The sequence below is a fragment of the Medicago sativa genome, chromosome 7 (genome assembly GCF_051527215.1).
Source record: "Medicago sativa cultivar Bolivia chromosome 7, Bolivia_mono, whole genome shotgun sequence".
Lineage (NCBI taxonomy): Eukaryota > Viridiplantae > Streptophyta > Magnoliopsida > Fabales > Fabaceae > Medicago > Medicago sativa.
In genome coordinates, this window is record NC_140755.1 from 55041580 (window position 1) to 55062703 (window position 21124).

Here is a 21124-nt window from a genome sequence, read left to right on the forward strand (position 1 = left end):
AGGTATGTTTTTCCACTCCATTCATTTCAGATTGATAGCTAGGTGGAAACAACTGGCCATGTTACTCAAAATACTTGTTCAAACTTCATAAATTTCACTATAGGTTAGCCGATAAATGTTTTAAAAACCGAACCACACAGTTGAACCAATTGGCCGATGAATCGGCATCGTCTATGGTTCGATTATTGAGTAGCTGTATCATAATTTCATCCTGGTTAAAGTGTTTCAAAACAGTTGAATCATGATCTAAAAGTTTCGCCGGTTCAATGTCTGATTTAGTTTTGTAAACATTGAAAACAACTATAGAAAACCACAAGTTATCAAGTTAATTTTTCGCAGACAAACAAAAAGAAAACAATAAGTTATGATCTTGAACATGAACAATGAAAAGTACAAAGCATGCCATACTATACTAGTGCATCAGGAATCAAGTAGCAGAAAATCATAACAATTTTGGACTCAAATTGTCTGCCACACAATACCATGTATTCGATTAGTTATAACTGTTCGATGAAGATCAGACGGTTTATATGTTAAACATTGCAAACCAGAGTATAAAAAACCATTCCAATCATATGAGTCTTTCAATCTTCATTAACTGTATTAATTGGTATTTTGACTACAGAAAATCCATCATAAAAATATGAAATGAACAACTTTATTCAAAACCAGACAAAATATCAATCCATGGTTATACCAGAGCATATAGAGTTGCATATCAAGGACAAAAGACAGTGGTAGTAACAAGTAATCCTGAAGGAGTTGCATAAATTTTATTCAGCAAAAGAAAACATATAAATAATAATCATGAATTTTCATATCAAAAGTGCATATGATTCTTTCTATTTTAAACTGATATAACAACTTCGATTCAACTGAACAACACCCCCGAATACATTCTTATGATACAACATACGACAAAATCTTTGCAAACTTGTCACCTGAATCCATTTCAACAAAATGCTCTATTCTTGCTCCATCTTTCCAATGCGAAACAGATTCTGGAAATTCATCTCGTTGCTTCCCTTTCCAATACAACAGTGGCTGCCTCTACTACACTAAATTCTGCACTATACGCTGAGATAACACAAACGACAACAATAGGACCGAATCATTGGACCTATTAATTTATACTCCTCGAATGAATACAATCTGATTGGAGAATCCATGGCGATTTTGCTACACAAAAACTTCACCCTTTCCTGCTTTGATCTATAGAACATCTCTTCCAGAAGTTTCTTGATCTAGTTTATAGCGGAGCCTTCCCGATAGACCCTGCGTACAAAAAAAAATACAAAATACTTGCTTAATCTCAATTTTTAAATAAGAACAGCGAGGCTTAAGACGTTTGCGATTTTAAGGTAAACTATTTACATTATGCTACACCATAGAGATCATCATCAACCATTAAGATACATGAAAAAGCAAGAGGCACAAAAAAAAAAAAAAAAAAAAAAAAAAAAACTCAATCCATCATACAAGAAACTGTTGAAGGAACCTCATCACAACCAACAACCATGAATTATAACAGAACAAAACAGGATTCAAATTGAAGCCACAAATTCATTCCATTCAATCATTGTATCAGAAGTCAAAAGGATAACCATCAAAGCATGACAATAAATACAGTCTACAGATGTAAAAAATATAAAACATGATTAAAAAAACATTTGAATCCATCATTCCATTCTCCATGTGCATAGGTTATTAGTCAATAAGAGAATGATTGTTACTAGAAACAACAAAGCCTACATGACCATACACCAAACTAAAGCAAAACCGTTAAAGTTATCCAATAAAAAAACCAAAGCAGAAACAAAAAAGTTTTCCTATGCATCAAAAAGCTTATAATTCAATGAGACCATGACAATTGACAACACAAGTAAAGTATAATTACTTTTATTTTTTCTTAAAAAAATCAAAACTTTTCAAATTTCAACCCACCAAACAACATATGATAAAAGTGATCAATAAGAACAAGACCCTCCACCAAACAAAATCACAATCACAACAACACAACAATTGAAATTGACCATGACAAATATCTCAATCAACCCTTTTCCCAATTCTTCCTATACAACATTGACAACACAACATAACATAAAACAAACCAATCATAAATCAAACACAAGACCAGAAACAAAACAACTAGGTCCTTCACAATTTCCTAACGACCCAATTCAGGTACTAACTTAAAAAATGTCAGAATTGGGCCGTCAGGAAATTGTGAGGGACCAAAATGGATCTTTATTCGAAAGAAAAAAGGCGAACCTTGGAATCATCATCGGTACGAACAGCGACACATTCAGGAGGAGTTTCAAAAAGGGACAAAGAGAATTGTTTATAAGCAGCACCAACATCAAAGTAAATCAAACCAGAGCTAGGAACATCGACACGAATACTCATAACAGGGAACCAAAGGAAAAGATCTTGAGCTTCTAAACCAGTCAAAGCATCGATCTTTCCATAACTCAATGACCCAGAAACGTTTCGATCATAATGCAATTCATTCTCAAATTTAGCGTTACATGCTTGATCTAAATGTACCCAGAATTTACCATCTTCATCAACGTTGAACTCGTTTACACCCTTTGGGAAAATTCCCATTGGAAGACCATGGTTGAATAGAACCTCGTAGATTGATGTTGCATTTGAACTTGTTGAAGAAGAAAGGGTTGAAAATGAAAGAATAAGGAAGAATTGAATGGTTGTTATGTAAGAGAAGGAAAACATGTTTTTTCTCATGTTTTTTTGTTTTTGTTTTTGGTTTTGGTTTAGTTTATGTTTGAGAGTTTTAAGGTTTTGGTTGTGATGGTTGAAGATTGAGGAATAGAGAGAGAGATTGAGGAGTGAAGAGATGGGTTTTGGGATTGGTGAAGAGAAGGAGAGAGAGAGAGAGAGAGAGAGAGGGTTGACAGCTTGAATACAGAAGGGATTAGGCAAAGAATGATCAATTATTGGTATTTGGTGGTGACTAGTGATTGGTGTGTGGGCCTCTTTTTGTGTTTTTTTATAGTAAATTTTAGATATTTTTTGGTTTTTATGTGTTTTTAAATCTTTGTGTGTTTTAAGGAGAAATCATTTTGTACACATTTTGTTGTACAAAATGTCAAAATTTAGTAAAATATTTTATTCACATTTTCAATTATCGAGGATGAAAATAGAGGAATTTTTTAACCGAAGATGCTCCGACTAATCCTTCAAGTCTACTAGAATGATAACGAGTACAAGTTTTTTTAAAGAGATTTAACATTATTGTATTTTCAATTAGTAATATATTTTATTCACAATTTCAATTATAGATGGTGAATATTCCTTGAAAAAAATTATAGATGGTGAATATAGAAGATTTTTTTTTAGCTCCGAAGCATTCGAGTCTACTAGAATCATAACGAGTGAGAGTTTTCTTTAAAGAGATTTAACATTATTGTATTTTCAGGGTTGAATTTGAATTTGTGACATTTAGTTAAGCTCAATTTTTTTTTATACCATTTCATACAAATGTTCTTGGGCAGTACTTCCTCCGTCCCAAATTGTAAGTAAAAAAAAATCAAATTATACTCATTAAGAATTTAGAGTATAGTTTTTTGCGTTTTTATTGGAATAAGTTTTATAAAGATGTAAAAACAATTTCATTGACTATTGGTTATGGAGAAAAGGGAAGATAGAGAAAATTGAATGTAATTTGCGTTTAATTTCACAAGAATAAACAAAAGTTTTTCTTGGAAAATATGGTTTTTTTTTAAAAATACAGGATTAAATAGGATAAAAGTTTATTTTTTTTCTTACTTTTTAGGATAAAGAAAGTGAATTTTTTTCTTACATTTTGGAACGGAAGGAGTACAGAGGATGAGTATAATGGTCAATCTAATTATTACTAACTAGTAACTACAGACAAAAGGACGAGCACTAACATGTTTGTTTCTCTGATTTTCTTTTGCACTTAATTGTATATTTAAATTATTGTATTTGGTTATATTCTTTTAGCATATAGCATAAATTTGAATAATTTTTATTTTCATATCTTATTTTTAACTTATAAAACCCTCTTTGATTGTCTTAGTACTCCTAAAAAAAAGCTTTATTTGATTATAATAGTTGTATATCCGTAAGATTTTATACAATTTTATCAACAACAAAACAATGTTTTCATCAATTAAGCTATTAGTCCAAGTACTAATTAAGTACTACAAGGCTTTTTTACTTAAGTTATTTGATTAAGTCTTTTAAATATAAAAATTTCTAATATGACCTGCAATCCAATTGATCGATTTATAAACTTGTTAAAGAAGAAATTCAAGTTATAAACTAAATAAATATCTTAATTGAAAAGTTCCAACAAAATCAAACTACCCAAACAACAGTGGTAGATTGATAGTAGAAAAATTAATATGGATTTTGGTCCTGTAAGTCTCAACTCCATCCATCTAAGAACGTCTAAAAATTCTGGAGTAGGAGGAGCTCCTGGCCTGAGAGATAACCAATATTAAGAAGACCAAGTTGGAGATGATCACAGAATCTAAAGTTTATACTTCTAAGCTCTGTTCTAAGTCTAACATGTCTTACTATCCTTTCATATGTCGTCGTTAGTTAGATTGGAAAATATATGGAATAATTTCGACGGTTTAGCCACACAATTCATTCAAGTTGATCCTGCAAACCGGCACGACATTCCTCACCGTGAAGTTAGGAGGGTCGGCACCTAGCACTAGCAACTATATTAAGAACTAAAAATTTCCCTATAATAATCATTTATGGTATGCACATTGATAGTTTTTAATAGTTTTGTATTCATGATAAGGATTATGTATGGTATTTATTTATGTAAATATTTTGCAGATTGAAATATAGACAAATGTACAAGGTAATATTTTGAATCATTTCCACTATTTGATTTTATACAATGTAATTTTTTAAGGTAAGAGGTGAATATACATAAACAATAGTTGTTTCAGCTCCTATCTGTTCCTTGTGTAACGGTTCCTCCTAGTGGTTTCAGCTCCTTTTAAGCCGGAATTTTGGAACGTATTTCCCTGGAGCTGGGCTGCGAAAGCTGCAGCAGGAGCAGACTCCAACGAACGGGCCAAGGCTCATAAGGCCTCACAGCTCGTTCAGTGGGTTTGCCAACCAATGCTGCTTCTCTCTTTTGACTAATATGATGAAAAATAACATGATTTGTTCGTCATATGATTTGTTAACAGGTCGTCATTACAGACGATGACCAAGACAGAGTGATAGAAGAGTGGCACATGAGTTTATGATGCTGACTTTATTCCCCACCATACGACTAAGCCGCTTCTTCTCATTGAGATCTCGAGTATGGCGCGGTTTGCTCAGTTCAACCTCTTGCTGCATCAAACAATGGTCTAACACAGTTAGTACAAAACAAAAACTGCTTAAATAGATAGTTACAACTGAAGTTCCAGATACAAAATGAGATGAAAAATATGGAAAAATTCAACTATTTCCAATAGAAAAAAGAATAGCGAAATCCAACAACAGAAGTACACATATAGACATACTTGTTGCTCACGGTCGTGAAGAATCCTCTCTTCCGTTAGGCGTTGTTGATATGCTGCTTCGATAAGCGGAGCAGACTTTCCTCTCTTTGCTCTTTCAAAAAAAAATCAATGGTTTTAACAATTGGCAAGACGAGGAGTACTCCAATAGAATTAAAATTTCACATTCGGAGTTAATGTAAACAAGTAACAACTATAAAATGTACCTACCTAAACAACAACAAAAGCTTATGTAAACAACTTATCCTAGGTATTTCATAATGGTGCAAACAAAACAACTAAATTATTTCCATGTTGGGAATAATAATTCTGCAGAACCAAGATTGATCAACAAACCTGTGTATTCCTCAAATAACATGCTCAAACAACCTAAATTCAGAATTAACCATCTTTCCAAATGTGCTACCCCAACTGTCTCTATTGTTATATTTCAAGAAAATTATGGAAAGGATGATCATCAATTCCATTGAAATAATGTTGTTCATTTCTAGCTCGTTTCAAAAATCTTTACATGAGTTTTCCAGAACTTCTAGTTGACGTGGAATATATTTGATGAGTCCACTTTGATCAGTTTAATTATTTCCAAACAATCTCTAAAAAAAAAAAAATTATTTCTGAAACTCTTAAAAATTTGAATAATTTTTACCGATAAACTTATCAAGAGATTTCCGAAGAACATAAAATTTGAGTGTTTTCAAACACATTTTTGTTATAAAAAATGTAAACTGAGTTTACCAATGTGTTCTTGTATTTTTTTAGGTCAAATAACCTAGTGATTAGAATTTCACATTAACCCCGATTTATGTATATATAATGCAATATCCATATTAGCTTTAGCTATGTTCACCGAGACACTGTATTTAAATATAGCGTTTTGCAATATTTAAAACTTGTATATTTAAATATAGCGTTTTGCAATATTTAAATTATGTGGGGTATGAAGAAAATTTAAACTTTAGGGGTGAAAGTACATGTGTCGGGGTACATGGTAAAATTTCCTCGGCTTGGACGTTAACCAGATTGAGCCCATATAGACAAGCCCAGGCCCAAGAATCACACCAAGAACAATATAAACTTCGCTGTTACCGTAACCCTAGTTTTCTTCTTACCGTGTGCATGTCTTCAGCATTCTGATCACTCTCCGTTACACTCCGACGCGGCGGTTGTTGAGTTGAAGAAGATTGCAATATGAAGGTTCGCTTCCACTGTAACCATAATTCTCGTTGTTTTTTTTTTATACTCGCTTATTTGCGATTTCTTTTTCTTTTTTTCTGTGTTCGTTTCTGAATTTTTGTTTACAACTATTTTGTGATTTTTTCAGTTCAATGTTGCGAATCCCACCACTGGATGCCAGAAAAAGCTTGAGATCGACGACGATCAGAAACTGTAATTTCTTCACCCATTTTACTTGTTTATTTTAAATCATTGTTCATTTTCACTGCATTTTCGTCGAATTTTGTTGAACCTAAATAATTTTAATATTTTGTCCCAAAAAGATTTTAAATTTGTACTTTAACATCATAATTGATTAGTATAAGAGTTAAGGGTGTGCTTGTTTTGAGAAAGTGAAATGTGGAAATGTAAACAACTTAGATTGTTTGGATTTACTAAGCACCTACACTGACATCAAACATTATACCGACACTAACACGTTAAGTTGATATCGATAATAATTCTAGAAAATGAATTAATTGATTGTAATCACATGTGCTGGTGATGGACGGTGACAAATATTGGATAGTGCTAGACAGTGACACATTACAAAATTGAATCTTACAAACACATTACAAAATTGTTTTTTGTGATATATATTGGTTATTGTGTGATGATATATTAATATTGGTTGGATTGCACCATGTTCAGATTCATAGAAATAATATTCCTGACTTGAATTTTGCAGACGAGCATTTTGGGACAAGAGGATTTCACAAGAGGTCAATGGGGATGCTCTTGGTGAGGTATGCTCGTTAGCTCGAAACTTCAAATGTCTGCTTTGAATTTCTGCAGAATATATGATTGACATTTGCCATTATATGGTTGGTGCTAACAGGAATTTAAAGGATACGTTTTTAAAATCACCGGAGGTTGTGACAAACAAGGATTTCCAATGAAGCAGGGAGTCCTGACCCCTGGCCGTGTTCGTCTGTTGCTTCACAGGGGTAAGCCTTTTGTGTAGCCTGTCAGTGTAATTTTTAGGATTGCTTAAATTTTTAACAGTATATTGTTGACTGTAGGTGGTGTAAATTATTATGTACGTAGATTGCCTATTTGATGATAAATTATTATTATTATTACTACTACTACTACTACTACTACTATTATATCTTTTGAGTCGGTTTCAATTTTATAACCTACCTATTTCTATTAAAAATAAATTCAGTGTTATTTATATGTTGTCTTTGTCTTGTGTGTTTTTCATTGTTCACATGAACAGGAACTCCTTGCTTTCGTGGGCATGGAAGGCGTAATGGAGAGCGCAGGAGGAAGTCCGTTCGTGGGTGCATTGTCAGCCCAGACCTTTCTGTTCTGAACTTGGTAATTGTGAAGAAGGGTGAGAATGATTTACCCGGCCTGACCGATGTTGAGAAGCCAAGGATGAGAGGTCCTAAGAGAGCGTCCAAGATCCGTAAGCTTTTCAACCTGTCTAAGGATGATGATGTGAGGAAGTATGTCAACACCTACCGTAGGACATTTACAACAAAAGCTGGTAAAATCTCCCATCCTTGTAATTTTTCTATTAGTTGTGTCATTTGGCTCCTTGTTTATTAAAATATCAATCTGTGGATGTGATATAATTCAGGGGTAACCCTAATATGGACCTCTTTTTAAAGGGTCCAAACATGGGCCTCTTCAACTTAACCGGCTATTGCCTGTATCAAATTGTTAAACTTTTTTTTTGTTATTCTGCTCAACTTGTCGGCTTCTTGTTCACTTAGTATGTCATCTTCGATGTAATCCCCAGTCCAATATCCTTCTTGATTTTGATAAACCTATTTCTATGCTAACAACTATTAATTAATAATATACAATACATTACAATACATTTCCATCAAGCTTTAAAACTTGGAAAGAGTGAAGTAAATGAATAAAGCGGAAACAGTGCTACTTGGTAAGGAGTGTTGTATAGTCTATGTATCTTTGTAAAATCTGGTTTCTCATATAACCGTGAATAATACAGCTTTAAGATCTCTAACTTAACAAACGTGTGTTGGAGGAATGACAAAGGGGTAGTGACCATGGAATTGGACTTGGAGATAGAGGCAGCAATAAAGGGGTATACTCTTGCATCAAACAATATTTTGTGTTTTAACCTTATTATATCAATCGGTTACATTACCTGGTGCAGCAGGTTGAACTAAGAGGTCCATGGTTGGACCATTTTTTAAAGGGTGCATATTAGGGGCACCCTATAATTCAGTTACAGTTTGCACAGTTCTTTTTATTATTTTTTTGTTAAGCTAGTGACAATATTTATTACATGATTTTTTCCCCTTCTGTTATGAGTTATGTGAACAATTTGTTTTTTACTTTATTGATTCATTTATTCATTAGAAGGCCTTATTTATATTTAATAGAATGTCTTTTCCTAGAGTAGTGTCATTTGGTTCATGTGGCTTACCAAGGTGCCATCAGAAATCATTTATTCATTAGAAGGCCTTATTTATATTTAATAGAATGTCTTTTCCTAGAGTAGTGTCATTTGGTTCATGTGGCTTACCAAGGTGCCATCAGAAAGTTTGTGTAGTTTTGTTGATTGGTTTTAGTACTTCGAAAGTACTTATAGACTCTTTTGAAATGGTGCACCCTTAATGTTAGACAGACACCAAACTGAAGCATGCCTGTTAATATACTATATCCTGTATGCTGCTTAGTCATCATAATGAAAACCACGAGTAGTGTATAATTTAAGATATATATGCTATCGTAATCTGAAAGATCCTGTGTAACAAATTGATTTTAGTCAATACTCTGGTTTTGGTTATTCATGCCATTGAAATAATTTGGACTGATACAGTCATATTTTGATATATATTCTAAATGGTACTGGTTATTTGGTTGCAGGGAAAAAGGTGAGCAAAGCTCCCAAGATACAAAGACTAGTTACTCCTCTTACACTCCAAAGAAAGAGAGCAAGGATTGCCGATAAGAAGAAGAGAATCGCCAAGGCAAAATCAGAGGCAGCTGAGTACCAGAAGCTTCTTGCTTCCAGGTTGAAGGAGCAGCGAGAGCGTCGCAGTGAAAGTTTAGCAAAAAAGAGATCCAGGATTTCCAGTGCTAAGGCAGCTGTCACCGCCTAGGTTGCTGTCATACCATCACCACAGTTTTGGTCTTGTTATATTACAATGGTTCTGTCATGACAAATACAAATGGTTTTTGCTAGTTTCGATGCATCGAGATATTGAAGTGTTCTCTTATGTAGTCACTTTTGTATTTCTTTTTTTGCATTATGAGCAATAGCTCAGTGACTTTTTATGCATTATATCCTCCCACAATTAGGATTCTTATGATTTTTTCCCGCCGAAAAAACTGAATCATGACTTGGGATTTTAGAAACTCCTTACAACTTTCATAGAACAGAATTTTGGACAATATGATGCCTACCTTGTTCTCGAAATTGAGATTAGACTTGTAAAATGGTGCGAGTATAGGTGTGGAAATTATGTCATGACCAATGATCTTTACTATTTTTAATTTTTTATTGTCCTCCGGATTCAATAAAATATGCTCTTGTTAATCTTCGTCTCACAAATAAATTAGATTTCATAAAAATTTGGTGGAAGCAATATTAGTTATAATAAAGTGTTTTTTAAGGACAACCATTTGTTAGAGAATGTGTTGTTAGTTATAATAAAGTGTTTTTATTTTCTTTTCGTCTGTTTTTTATACACGATTTCATTGTTTCTCAGTGCAATATAAAACTGTGCGTACATTTGTTTTTTTAAAAGAAAAACTGTGTTTTCGTAGTTATTCCAACAAAAAAGATAATTATATTGTGATATAATTTTTTTTTCTAAAATATATTCTCGTAAAGCTAATAAACGTGTTTTTTTGTTGACATATAAAAAGCCTTGACATTGCCTTATAGGTTCTTTTTTACCGTTGAAAAAGACGATCACAAAGGTTAAAGGAGCGGTTGATGGCATCACCTATTTTGGTTTTACCGCAACATGTGAAATCTTACTTTATTTCTATTGCATTCAATTTCAAGATAACTGAAGATTCTGAAGAGGAACTTTTTTCGGTTACATGAGAGAAGAAAAAAAAAACAAAGAAAAACTATGTCCTGGACACTTCTATATCATCAACTAGTAAGGCTCGGTATAGATATGGTATTGGTTGATTAACACATAGTTTTGCAAGTATATCGGCGCAAGAGTTTACTTCTCGAAAAATATGGTCAATGGAAATATCCCACCCCTTACCCAAATACATCCGATTGAGCTCCAAGAGGTTCGCATAGTGATGAAGCCTCTTGACACTTCTTTTGACACTAAATGCACCACATGAAGAGAGTCAGAAAAACAAATCAGTTTCTTACAACCAGCCTCCCTCCCAAAAAGCTTAATCCCAATCATAAGGGCATGAATTTCTGCATGCAAAATATTGGACAATCCCACACTATCATAGAAGGTAAATTGAAATTTTTCCTCAAAATTCCTAACCAATCCACCATATCCTGCTTTACTTGGATTAGTTAAAGTGCTGCCATCTACATTAACCATTGTATCATTATCACCATATTTGTAAATACCACTTGTAAATATGATTTTTAATTGTAATTCATATCTTCTTTACTTTTTCTAGAATTGTAGTTTTTTCAAACATCCATCGTGTCACTTAAAGCTATTTAGAGTCTCTAAGAAACCCATAACCGAATTCTCGACTGACTTTTAAATTCAAAAACATTTTTTTTACTAACAACATATCTAAAAATGAATAAAATCTATTTGTTTTAGATGAAAAAAATTTAGATTTTATTTTTTTAGAGGAAAATAAAATAAAATATATTATTTGATTAGTTAAAGAAATATACAATTATAGAAAAGATTTTAAATAAATGATAAAATTGGAAGAAAAAAGATGCACCAAAAGCATAACAACCCAATTATCATTATTCCTTCAAAAAAAAAAACCCCAATTATCATTATTATGGGAAAATGATTAATTAGAATCATCTCAATCCAAATTCAAGAAAATGTGTACTAGATGAGTATTATGAGAAAGCAGGGTAAATAAATCAAATCATTTATACTAATGACAAACTAGTAATTAATTCGGTGAAGGATGACAAAATGCTAAAAATGTATAGGACAAGAATGCTTAAGATTGTAGCTTTGTCTCGGGTTTTGATCATGGATAGGGTTATTAACCGAAAATTGGGCAGGAAACAACTGTGATGATGGCCTTACAAATTTTGGCATGGAAACCAATTGATATTTCTTCTGTATTTGTCAAGAATAAGTTAGGTATGTCTAATTTTAGGTTTATTAATCCCTATTTAATTAAAAAAAAAGTTTATTAATCCTTCAAGAAGGTTTGGGTTGATACCCCCTTCTTCTCTTTGTATTTGTTTTTCTTTCAATTAATTCTGGTTGATGCTTCTTGCATCAACCAGATGCTTAAAAAAATGAAGATGTTATCATCTTTGAGATTTATTTTGACAATCTTGTATGTTGTTGTTTTGCTTCCCAATTTGTCTGAGGCACAAGGTTTGATATTTGTTTTTCCTTTATTTTCCCTTAGTCTTCTCTCTTTTTTTCTTTCTTTTTTTTTTTTATAGAATTTTTCAGATAGTTTTCATCATCATGAAATACTTAAAGAAGTATATTTATATCTGTCTTCACATACATATAGATTTTATTTCAAACTTATAAAAATGTTAAATTTTGAGAATAAAAAAGAATTGAATTAGCGTAAAAAATGAAATGCAATAAAATTTAAAATCAATATTTGATTAGAGACAAACTTCATTTTATATAGAGAATTTAGATTTGGAAGTATTAAAAACAAAATGATATAAATTTATTAAAAAAAATGATATAAACAATTGTTAACTTTCTAACTAACTCAATATATGTATCTTTTTTAGATTAATTCATTAAATTACATTTCCATTATTCCTTTTTAAAAAATTGCAGATGTAGATCCTAAACGTGCTTCATTTCCATCTGATTTTATCTTTGGTGCCGGATCTTCTGCCATGCAGGTATATGTTCATAATTTGTAGGCTAATACCTTCAAATATTTTAAGCTGATTTATTTATTTCACTGCTAAAATAATGAAATTAATAACAAAATCCAATGACAAAAAAATTCTCTTTAATTGTCTTATCAATAGATTTGGTTATGAATTTAGAGAGGTGTTCCACAATTTTCCTCTCAAAATTTCTTTCACTAATATAATTTTTAATGGATTAAATTTTAATATTATTTATAACAAGTTGTAGTTGCTGAATTTAGATTGAAGGAGCTGCTCATGAAGGAGGAAGAGGACCAGGATTTTGGGATGATAGAGTTGAACGACACAAAGGTTGATTATTTGATTTAGTTTGCAATATATATTCAACTGGCATCTTGAAACATATATTACTTTAAGTTCTTTTAAAGTGCATTTTAAGAATTTTGTATACACACAAATGATATTAATGATCTTTTTTAAATATTTTTCTTTTTGTACTATTTATTACTCCATTATATATTAACATCTCTATTGAATTAATGATCAAGAATATTATTTACAAAAAAAGTATTTAATATAAGATTGAGCTTTAAAAATGAGAAAAAGTAATAGGAAATATTTTTGAGAAAAACAGTTACTCAGACAGAAACAAATAAAGAATTTCCTCATATGGTTATCAATTTTTTATGACTCCCATTACTTATTTATTTATTTTACTTTTTTTTTTGTCAAGTATTTTACTTTCTTTTAACAACCTACAGCAACATTTAAGGATGGTGATAAATTTCCTACAATGATCGAACATTACAAGCGATACAAGGTAAATAGGAACTAGTTACTATCTCATATGTCTTTTAATATATTTTTTATTGATCATAGCCTCATATATCTATGAATGGTGTATTTTAAATTTTGGATTAATAGATGTTTACCCTCTGCCATTTGAGAAAATTTTAGTTTACCCTCCTATAATTTTTGTTGTTGGAGATTCTCCCCTTTAAAATCTAGATTATTTGGTTTTACACAATTCAAGGCAGTTGATTAGGCGAAATGGATGAGGTGGCACGCTGATTTAGATATGTCGGTGTAAAATTGCATACATGGCGCACTGACTTGACAAATTATTATTTTATTTTATTTTCATTTTTTGTCCACTTGGATAAAGAACAATTAGCTCATTATCACAAAACATAATCATTGTCATCATCATCCAAATTCATCTTTCAAACTTCAAATTCATCCCCATCATCACAAAATTCATAATCATACCTATAAATCCTAAATCCTCGAATTTATCAAACTTTTTCAATTATAAAACCAACTCCAACCTAAAACCCCATCGAGATATCTCCTTCCACCTCCTTCTCCTCACGCTTGTTACCAATACCAAAGAGAGAAATCCAAGAGAGAGAGGGGGAGATAAATATGAGATAGAGAGGTTAAATATGAAACTATTCATTTTCTTCTTCGAAGCTAAACCCGATTGAGCTTGATTTATCATCGTTTTGAACCCTCCCGCTTCCATGTTCACACCAAGAAATTGGGTTCCAAAATTATGAACACAATTTTGTATCCGAAAAATGTTGTATTATTGCTTGCTTGATGTTTTTAGGTTATGTTTTTGCCTAAATTTGAGTTGTTTGGCAGATTTTATGTGAAAATGATGAACACAATTTGTTGGGTTACAAACAAGGGTTGATTAAGTAAATGGTCCCTATAAATATCCAGAATTTCTTTTTTTTCGTCCCTAAAAAATAAAATCATAGGAACTAAAAAGTAAGATTTTATTTTGTAGGGACTAAAAATGAATTCTAAATATTTATAAGGGTCATTTACTTAATTAACCATATAAAAAATGGTGATAAAAAAAATTTGGGGGAGAGAGAGAGAGAGAGGTGAATGGCGTATAGGACCAAGATTACGGGTTTTTATGGGTTCTTTAAAAGAAATTTTAATGTTAATTAAATTTAAAGAGCTTGTTTGGATAAAAAATTCTGGATTTATAAGTTCAAGTTGATGAAAATGGCGTTGAAGGGATGAATGTGATGTTGAAGATTAAGAAAATGGGAGAAATGAAAAGTGTAAATGATTTTTTAATTTATTTTTTTAAAATTATATTATGACATGTACACTAATTAATACATGTGGAATTGGAAAGAAAAAATAAAAAATATAATTATTTATACAGGTAGCTTGTCACATCAGCTAAGTGACCTATTCAGATGGGTTTAAGGAAGAAAAATCAAAGAATCTACATTTTACTAGGGGAAATCTCCAAAATTCGGGATGAATGTAAACTAAATTCATTTTTAGTGATGACAGTGATTACGTAAACTCACCTTTAATTTTGAATTTGTTTTGTATAATTTTGTAGGAGGACGTGCGACATTTGAAGTATCTTGGAGTTAATTCTTATCGATTGTCTATCTCATGGAGTAGAGTTTTGCCTGGTAATTTTTTTTGAAATAAAGTAATGCAGTTACAATAATTTAAAACGAGTACTTGTATCCTCCCTTTCTTAATATATTGATTTTGTTTGTCCTTAAAAAAAAAACACAATCAAGACTTATCCCACTAAGTGGGATCGGATACATAGATCAAATTACAACATAAAGTTATTATAAGTTAAATACATGTAAATGGGGCAATAATTGTTAATAAAGATGCCATTTCCAAAATAATTGTCACAACTCTTGATCAAACTTCACTTATCTCCCAGCGAAACTTCAGATTACCATGACCTTTGTTCCCTAGGTTAAAAAAAAGACTAGTTCCAAAATAAATGACACTTAATTTATTCCCTAGTTGTTCCTTGATTTATGTACAATTTTTATTTTAAGGAAAATAAAATTTGAGTAGTCCACAAGTCTTAGCTCAACTAACAAAAATACTGAAATCACTATTGTCATTTCAACTGTCTATCAAACAAATTACAACTTGGGGCAAAACAAAATGAGTGAAATACAATTTTTTTTATTGAAGTTAAATATTATTAAATACTTAAAATGTATTTAGCACCAAACTAGTATTTTCTTTTCGTTTATATTTTTCATTATGACCTTCAATAATAAATGCATTCATTTTTGCAATTAAATAATAAATAAAACATTAATTTTTTATGAAAATAATATATATATATATATATATATATATATATATATATATAAATGATTTACACCTTTGAATAAATGAAAGTTGCTCTTTTTGCATAAAAAATCAACCTCACACACGAAAATACCTCAGAGGCGGCTTGCTAAAAACTCCACGGCACTTAAGTATCGTTGGTTTCATTCTTTCTAATTTTTGTTGCATTCAACAATATATAATATTTAGTAGATGATGGGTAGAGTATGATAGTAATAATATGATGTTATAGTAGAATTGACCTTGATATATTGTGAGGTTATCATCATCTTGAAATTGGTGGAAATCCAAGTCATATTCAAATGTGTTTGTCCACAATCGTCTTTCCAAATATCATATTCATTCATGCGCAATTTTTTTATAGTCATATCTTATCCAACTATAAATTAATTCATCATTCATTCTCATATGATGTGTTATGACTTTCCATATGTCATTGATATAACACACACATGTTGCTAGCTTATATCAGTCATGAATGCTTATATAGGTTATTGATCATCAAAGTCTTTCAAAGTTTTAAATGGTGGAGGAATCCCTTACTAAAGTAGCCCTTCATAATATTGATACCATGTCGTCTATTACCCTAACATAATGTTGAATGCAGCAAAAATTATAATGAATCATACCAACCCTTATTTTAGTATTTTTGGGGTGTTAGGGAGCATTTTCTAATGTGAAAAGAGCAATTTTCATAATATATATGCAAGGGAAGAAGTTAAATTGAAAAATAATTTTGAACATGATACATTCTAGATGATTTATAGCTAGCACATTTTTTAGTACACACACACACCATATTTAACATTAATACTTATTTTTCTCTTTATTTTCAACAACCAAACATAGATGGGACATTGAAAGGTGGTATAAACAAAGAAGGTGTCAACTTCTACAGCAATTTGATCGATGAATTACTTGCAAATGGTATTGACTAAAGTAACCATACTCCTTTGTGTTATTTGTTGAAAGCTTTACTTAAAATACATGTACATAATAATTTTATTGTTTTAATTTACTTTATAGGTATCGAGCCTTTTGTGACTATCCTGCATTTTGACTACCCGCTAGCCCTTCATCAAAAGCTTGGAGGCTTCTTGAATAGAACTATTGTGTAATTAACCAACATTCAATATCATCTCTTTAATTTATTCTAATTTAAAAACATTATAGAATTTGATCATGCACATTTTGTTCGTATAAAATCAAATAAATTACAGGCATCATTTTAAGGATTATAGTGAACTACTTTTCAAAACATATGGAAATAGAGTGAAACATTGGACAACACTCAATGAACCAGAAATCACAGCTCTCTTCACTTACATGCGTGGCTATAATAATGATGATCCTGAACCTTGCCAAGATACAAGAATATGTTCACAAGCATATACAGTCCTTCACAACTTTCTCATTTGTCATGCTACAGTAGTACAATTATACAGAAAAAAATTCCAAGTATGTTTTATATATTGTGTTAAAAATATAGTGTAATGATAGAATAGCACAAAATGTAGGCAAAGTTTAATTTTGTAAGTTCGTGCAATATATCAATAGCGTCATGTTCAAGTCATAAGTAGTGTGAGTTGGAACATTTAAAGAGCATTGTGAAGAATTAAAATTTGATTTATGTTGTTTATAAATTCTCTTTCTCCCTTAAAATAAATATCATTTTCCTATAAATAAAAAGTCTTCAGCAGATGCAATAGAACTTTCCCCATAATGTTCGGCTCACACAACTCACTAGCATGACTTTGAAAATGTTTAGGATTTAGATAAAATAAATGAATGTTTGCACCTTTTTAAGTGTGATTAGTAAATTAATTTGAGATTGAATTCGATTAGAATTAAACTAGTTTGTTTATATAAAATTAGTTTAATCATGTTATGTTATGATATATTTATATTTCATCAAACATTTGACACAGGAAAAACAAGGTGGAGAAATAGGATTTGTTTTATCAATAAAAAGTTATGTTCCCTATAGTTCAATAGCAAAGGACGTGGATGCTGCTCAAAGAATAATGGATTTCAACTCTGGATGGTTAGTGAAATTAACTTACCATGTGAACATCACCTTTCTTTTGTGATTACTTTTTAAAAAATATCAGTGATGGATGAATTTATCATTAATTGACGTGTCACTAATGATCATTTTACAATTGTTGATTCATATTCCTTCCTTGATCTTATAATATCAAACGCTTACCACTAAGATTATATCTCAGAGGCCATTGTGTTTTGTTGGTTACTAGTTAGATATTCTATATACAACTTTGTGTGTGTGTGTGTGTGTGTGTGCACATGCGCGCGTGCGCGTATATAAACATAGATAACAACATTGAGTTTTAATATTTTTAATCAAACAGGGTTTTAGAGCCTTTATACTATGGAGATTATCCACAAAGCATGAGGAAGTTATTGGGGAATAGGTTGCCCAAATTTACTAAAAAGGAGAAAAGTATGATCAAAGGAAGTTTTGACTTTATCGGAATCAATTATTATAATTCTATCTTTGCTAGATACGAATCGAATAGAACCAATGTTTTCTTTCTTGATAATTTTGATGCCTTAGCTAGAACAGAAGGTAAGCTTATTTTAACCAAACTATATTTTCATCATTTGGATATGCAAAATAAAAAGGAAGGTATACAATCATATTCATTAATTCTTGCTGATCTTTTCAAAATTGTAGAATTTAATGCAGAAGGAAACACCCTTGGTTACAAGGTGAGGTATAAAAATTAATAGAAACATGATAGTAAGGAAATATGACCATGATATTTTTTTATATTATTATTTTGTTCAATGTTGATAATTTTTAGGATCAAAATGGTGGAGGCTATGTCTATCCCAAAGGATTATATGACATTTTAATGTACTTAAAGGAAAAGTACCAAAATCCCAACATCTACATCACTGAAAATGGTTAAGTTTATTTTTATATTTCTAACATTGTAATATATATATAATTTTCCATAAAAAATATTAATCAATCTATTTTATTGTAATCATCTTTGTGCAGGTATTCCTTCTCACAATATTTCAAATCCATTGAAGGATGAAACTCGTATTACTTACATTGCAACACATTTAAACGCTACTAGAGCAGCAATCGAGTATGAAATTTATCCTTTCCTTTTGCATTCAACTAATACATACTTATATGATAAATTCTCGATTATATGAAACATCACATAATTTTTATAATTGAAATCTCTCCTCTAATATGTAATTGTGGTGTTAGAAACTAATCTTTAATGTTTTCATTAACAGGAATGGTGTAAACGTTCGTGGTTACTTTGTATGGGCCGCATTTGATACCTTTGAAATTTACTCGGGATATTCTGAACATTGGGGACTTTATCATGTTGATTTTAATGATAATCTCAAGCGTGTACCAAAGGCTAGTGCTAAATGGTATAGAAATTTTTTGACATCAAATTGTGGAGACTAAAACTCTGTTGAGCTTGGATTATACTCAAAAAGAGAAGCAAATCGATCAAACATAAATAAATGTAAAATAAATTCCATTCAAAATTTAATTGAACTATTTGAATCATTTCTCATTCAAAATTGTCAAATGCTTGCACTACTCAATTGGATTTTTGTAAGCCAAATCGTGATAAATGGATAAATATTTCAGTTCTTATTTTTTCAAGATGTATGTTTAAACAAAGTATCCTTGGAAAAAGCACTAATATTACAAACAAAAATCATAACTAAACATATGTTTTGACACAATACCCCACATCATTCCCCATCGTCCTCACCATATTATGCAACTTTCACTCTCTCTATTTAGCACACGCTTATGCTTGTTTGGAACATGCCACCATGCACACTCCATTGGTTGATGCATGCCAACTCAATTTCACGTCCCTTTCAAGACCATGACAAGTATTTCACTAACCTATCTTACTCCAAAAAGGAAAATTAAACAGATGTAAACAATTTTGTTCAAAACTTGTGACATGTTTCAAAGTCACAAAAAAGCAACCAAGAAAAAAATTAATGCATGGAGGCTCAAAGTGGTTTCGCAAAGGATAAACAATAATATTCAGTGTGGCTTGAAAAAGGCTCTAGGTACCAAAAATAAATGCCTCGTGTGTATGACAATAAAACTGATAGTCCATAGAGAATAACATAAATTTCGAGCAAAAATAGTAATCAAACATGGAACACTCACAATGGAAGAAAAAGTAGAAACAAATTGGAATATATATTATATATATATATATATATATATATATATATATATATATATATATATATATATGGCCCAAAATCTCACCAGTTATGTTGTACATAATTGTGGTGGTGATTATTTCTGAGTATCTTCTGCAGGAAGCTCCAATAATTATCGTGCTCTTGAACTTTAGAAGTAAGCTAGCCCTCTTCTGACAATGTTTGGAACAAGTCTCCAAGACTAAAGCAGAATTTTGAGCCTAGTCGCGAGTTAGCAACAAGTAAAAGAAAGAAAATTGTGAGAAAGAGTGGCTATGTAAAATAAATGACTGAAAATAAAAATTACTTGAAAAATAAAGAAAATGGGTTGCCTCCCGTTCAACGCTTGTTTAACGTCTTGAGCTTGACACATGTGTCTAAGCTGATCTTGGGAACCCAAATCCTCCAAGTTCCATGTCTTCTCATTTCTTTTCATAATCCGACCAGCCATAATCCTTTCCTGGATCAGACCATTCATAAGCTTCTTTTGACCATGATTCTTCTTCCTCTTTAGCTTCTGACCCACTGAAATGTTCGATTACTTCTTTGAACTTTTTCCAATTGTTAGCAACCTTTATACCTTCATTGTAAGCATCATATGACGATGGATTTACCTTGTAGCATTGATAGTATCCGTTCGACATGATAAACACCTCCTTTTGTTTCAAATCAATCAAAGCCTTAACAGTTGCTAAGAATGATCGTCCTAGAATCAATGGGAACTCCTGTTCCTTTTTATTCTTGGAAACAATGATGTTGATTTTGAATTTGAAACCCTCAATGTCAATCATCATATCTCTGACCATCCCAACTAGTTTTGTTTTAATGTCATCTACAAGACCAATGTCCATAAAGCACAGACGTATAGTGAGTCCTCCAATCTTGTTAAAGGTGGACAATGACATAAGATTACCATTTGCCCCTAGATCATATAAGGCTTCACCCACAAAGACTTTTCCCACAGAAACATGAACATTAAAGCATCCAGGGTCTCGTTCTTCTTTAGGTATATGAAAATATTGCACAACATTTATTTTTTAGAGAAATGAATCCT

The 21124-nt window shown here is 31.3% G+C and overlaps 3 protein-coding genes and 1 long non-coding RNA gene across 6 annotated transcripts; 2 read left to right on the forward strand and 2 right to left on the reverse strand.

Annotated features, from left to right (window-relative positions):
* Window positions 1–741: 741 nt before the first annotated feature.
* LOC146906856 (uncharacterized protein At5g01610-like) lies at window positions 742–2937 on the reverse strand. Its single transcript, XM_085729580.1, has 2 exons — window positions 2272–2937; window positions 742–1275 (listed from the first exon to the last, which is right to left on the reverse strand). Exons 1-2 carry the CDS (start codon window positions 2743–2745, stop codon window positions 1213–1215), a joined length of 537 nt encoding a protein of 178 aa, XP_085585706.1. The 5' UTR covers window positions 2746–2937; the 3' UTR covers window positions 742–1212.
* Window positions 2938–4848: 1911 nt separating this feature from the next.
* LOC146906857 (uncharacterized) lies at window positions 4849–5899 on the reverse strand. Its single transcript, XR_015020288.1, has 2 exons — window positions 5523–5899; window positions 4849–5349 (listed from the first exon to the last, which is right to left on the reverse strand). It is a non-coding gene; the product is annotated as an uncharacterized LOC146906857 (long non-coding RNA).
* Window positions 5900–6626: 727 nt separating this feature from the next.
* LOC146906858 (small ribosomal subunit protein eS6) lies at window positions 6627–10211 on the forward strand. Its single transcript, XM_085729581.1, has 6 exons — window positions 6627–6713; window positions 6841–6905; window positions 7420–7477; window positions 7570–7678; window positions 7954–8226; window positions 9582–10211. Exons 1-6 carry the CDS (start codon window positions 6708–6710, stop codon window positions 9815–9817), a joined length of 747 nt encoding a protein of 248 aa, XP_085585707.1. The 5' UTR covers window positions 6627–6707; the 3' UTR covers window positions 9818–10211.
* A 1837-nt stretch (window positions 10212–12048) lies between these two features.
* On the forward strand, window positions 12049–19419 carry LOC146906859 (beta-glucosidase 24-like). 3 transcript variants are annotated; one of them, XM_085729583.1, is made up of 15 exons: window positions 12058–12229; window positions 12659–12726; window positions 12981–13050; window positions 13461–13519; window positions 14888–14991; window positions 15074–15149; window positions 16693–16770; window positions 16870–16957; window positions 17064–17301; window positions 17772–17887; window positions 18213–18430; window positions 18539–18573; window positions 18669–18771; window positions 18869–18962; window positions 19120–19419. In XM_085729583.1, exons 5-15 carry the CDS (start codon window positions 14986–14988, stop codon window positions 19298–19300), a joined length of 1233 nt encoding a protein of 410 aa, XP_085585709.1. In that variant the 5' UTR covers window positions 12058–12229; window positions 12659–12726; window positions 12981–13050; window positions 13461–13519; window positions 14888–14985; the 3' UTR covers window positions 19301–19419. The 3 variants fall into 3 exon arrangements, with proteins under 3 accessions (XP_085585708.1, XP_085585709.1, XP_085585710.1); XM_085729582.1 differs by lacking the exon at window positions 14888–14991 and having other exon boundaries at window positions 12049–12229; window positions 13433–13519; XM_085729584.1 differs by lacking the exon at window positions 14888–14991.
* The last annotated feature ends 1705 nt before the right edge of the window (window positions 19420–21124 follow it).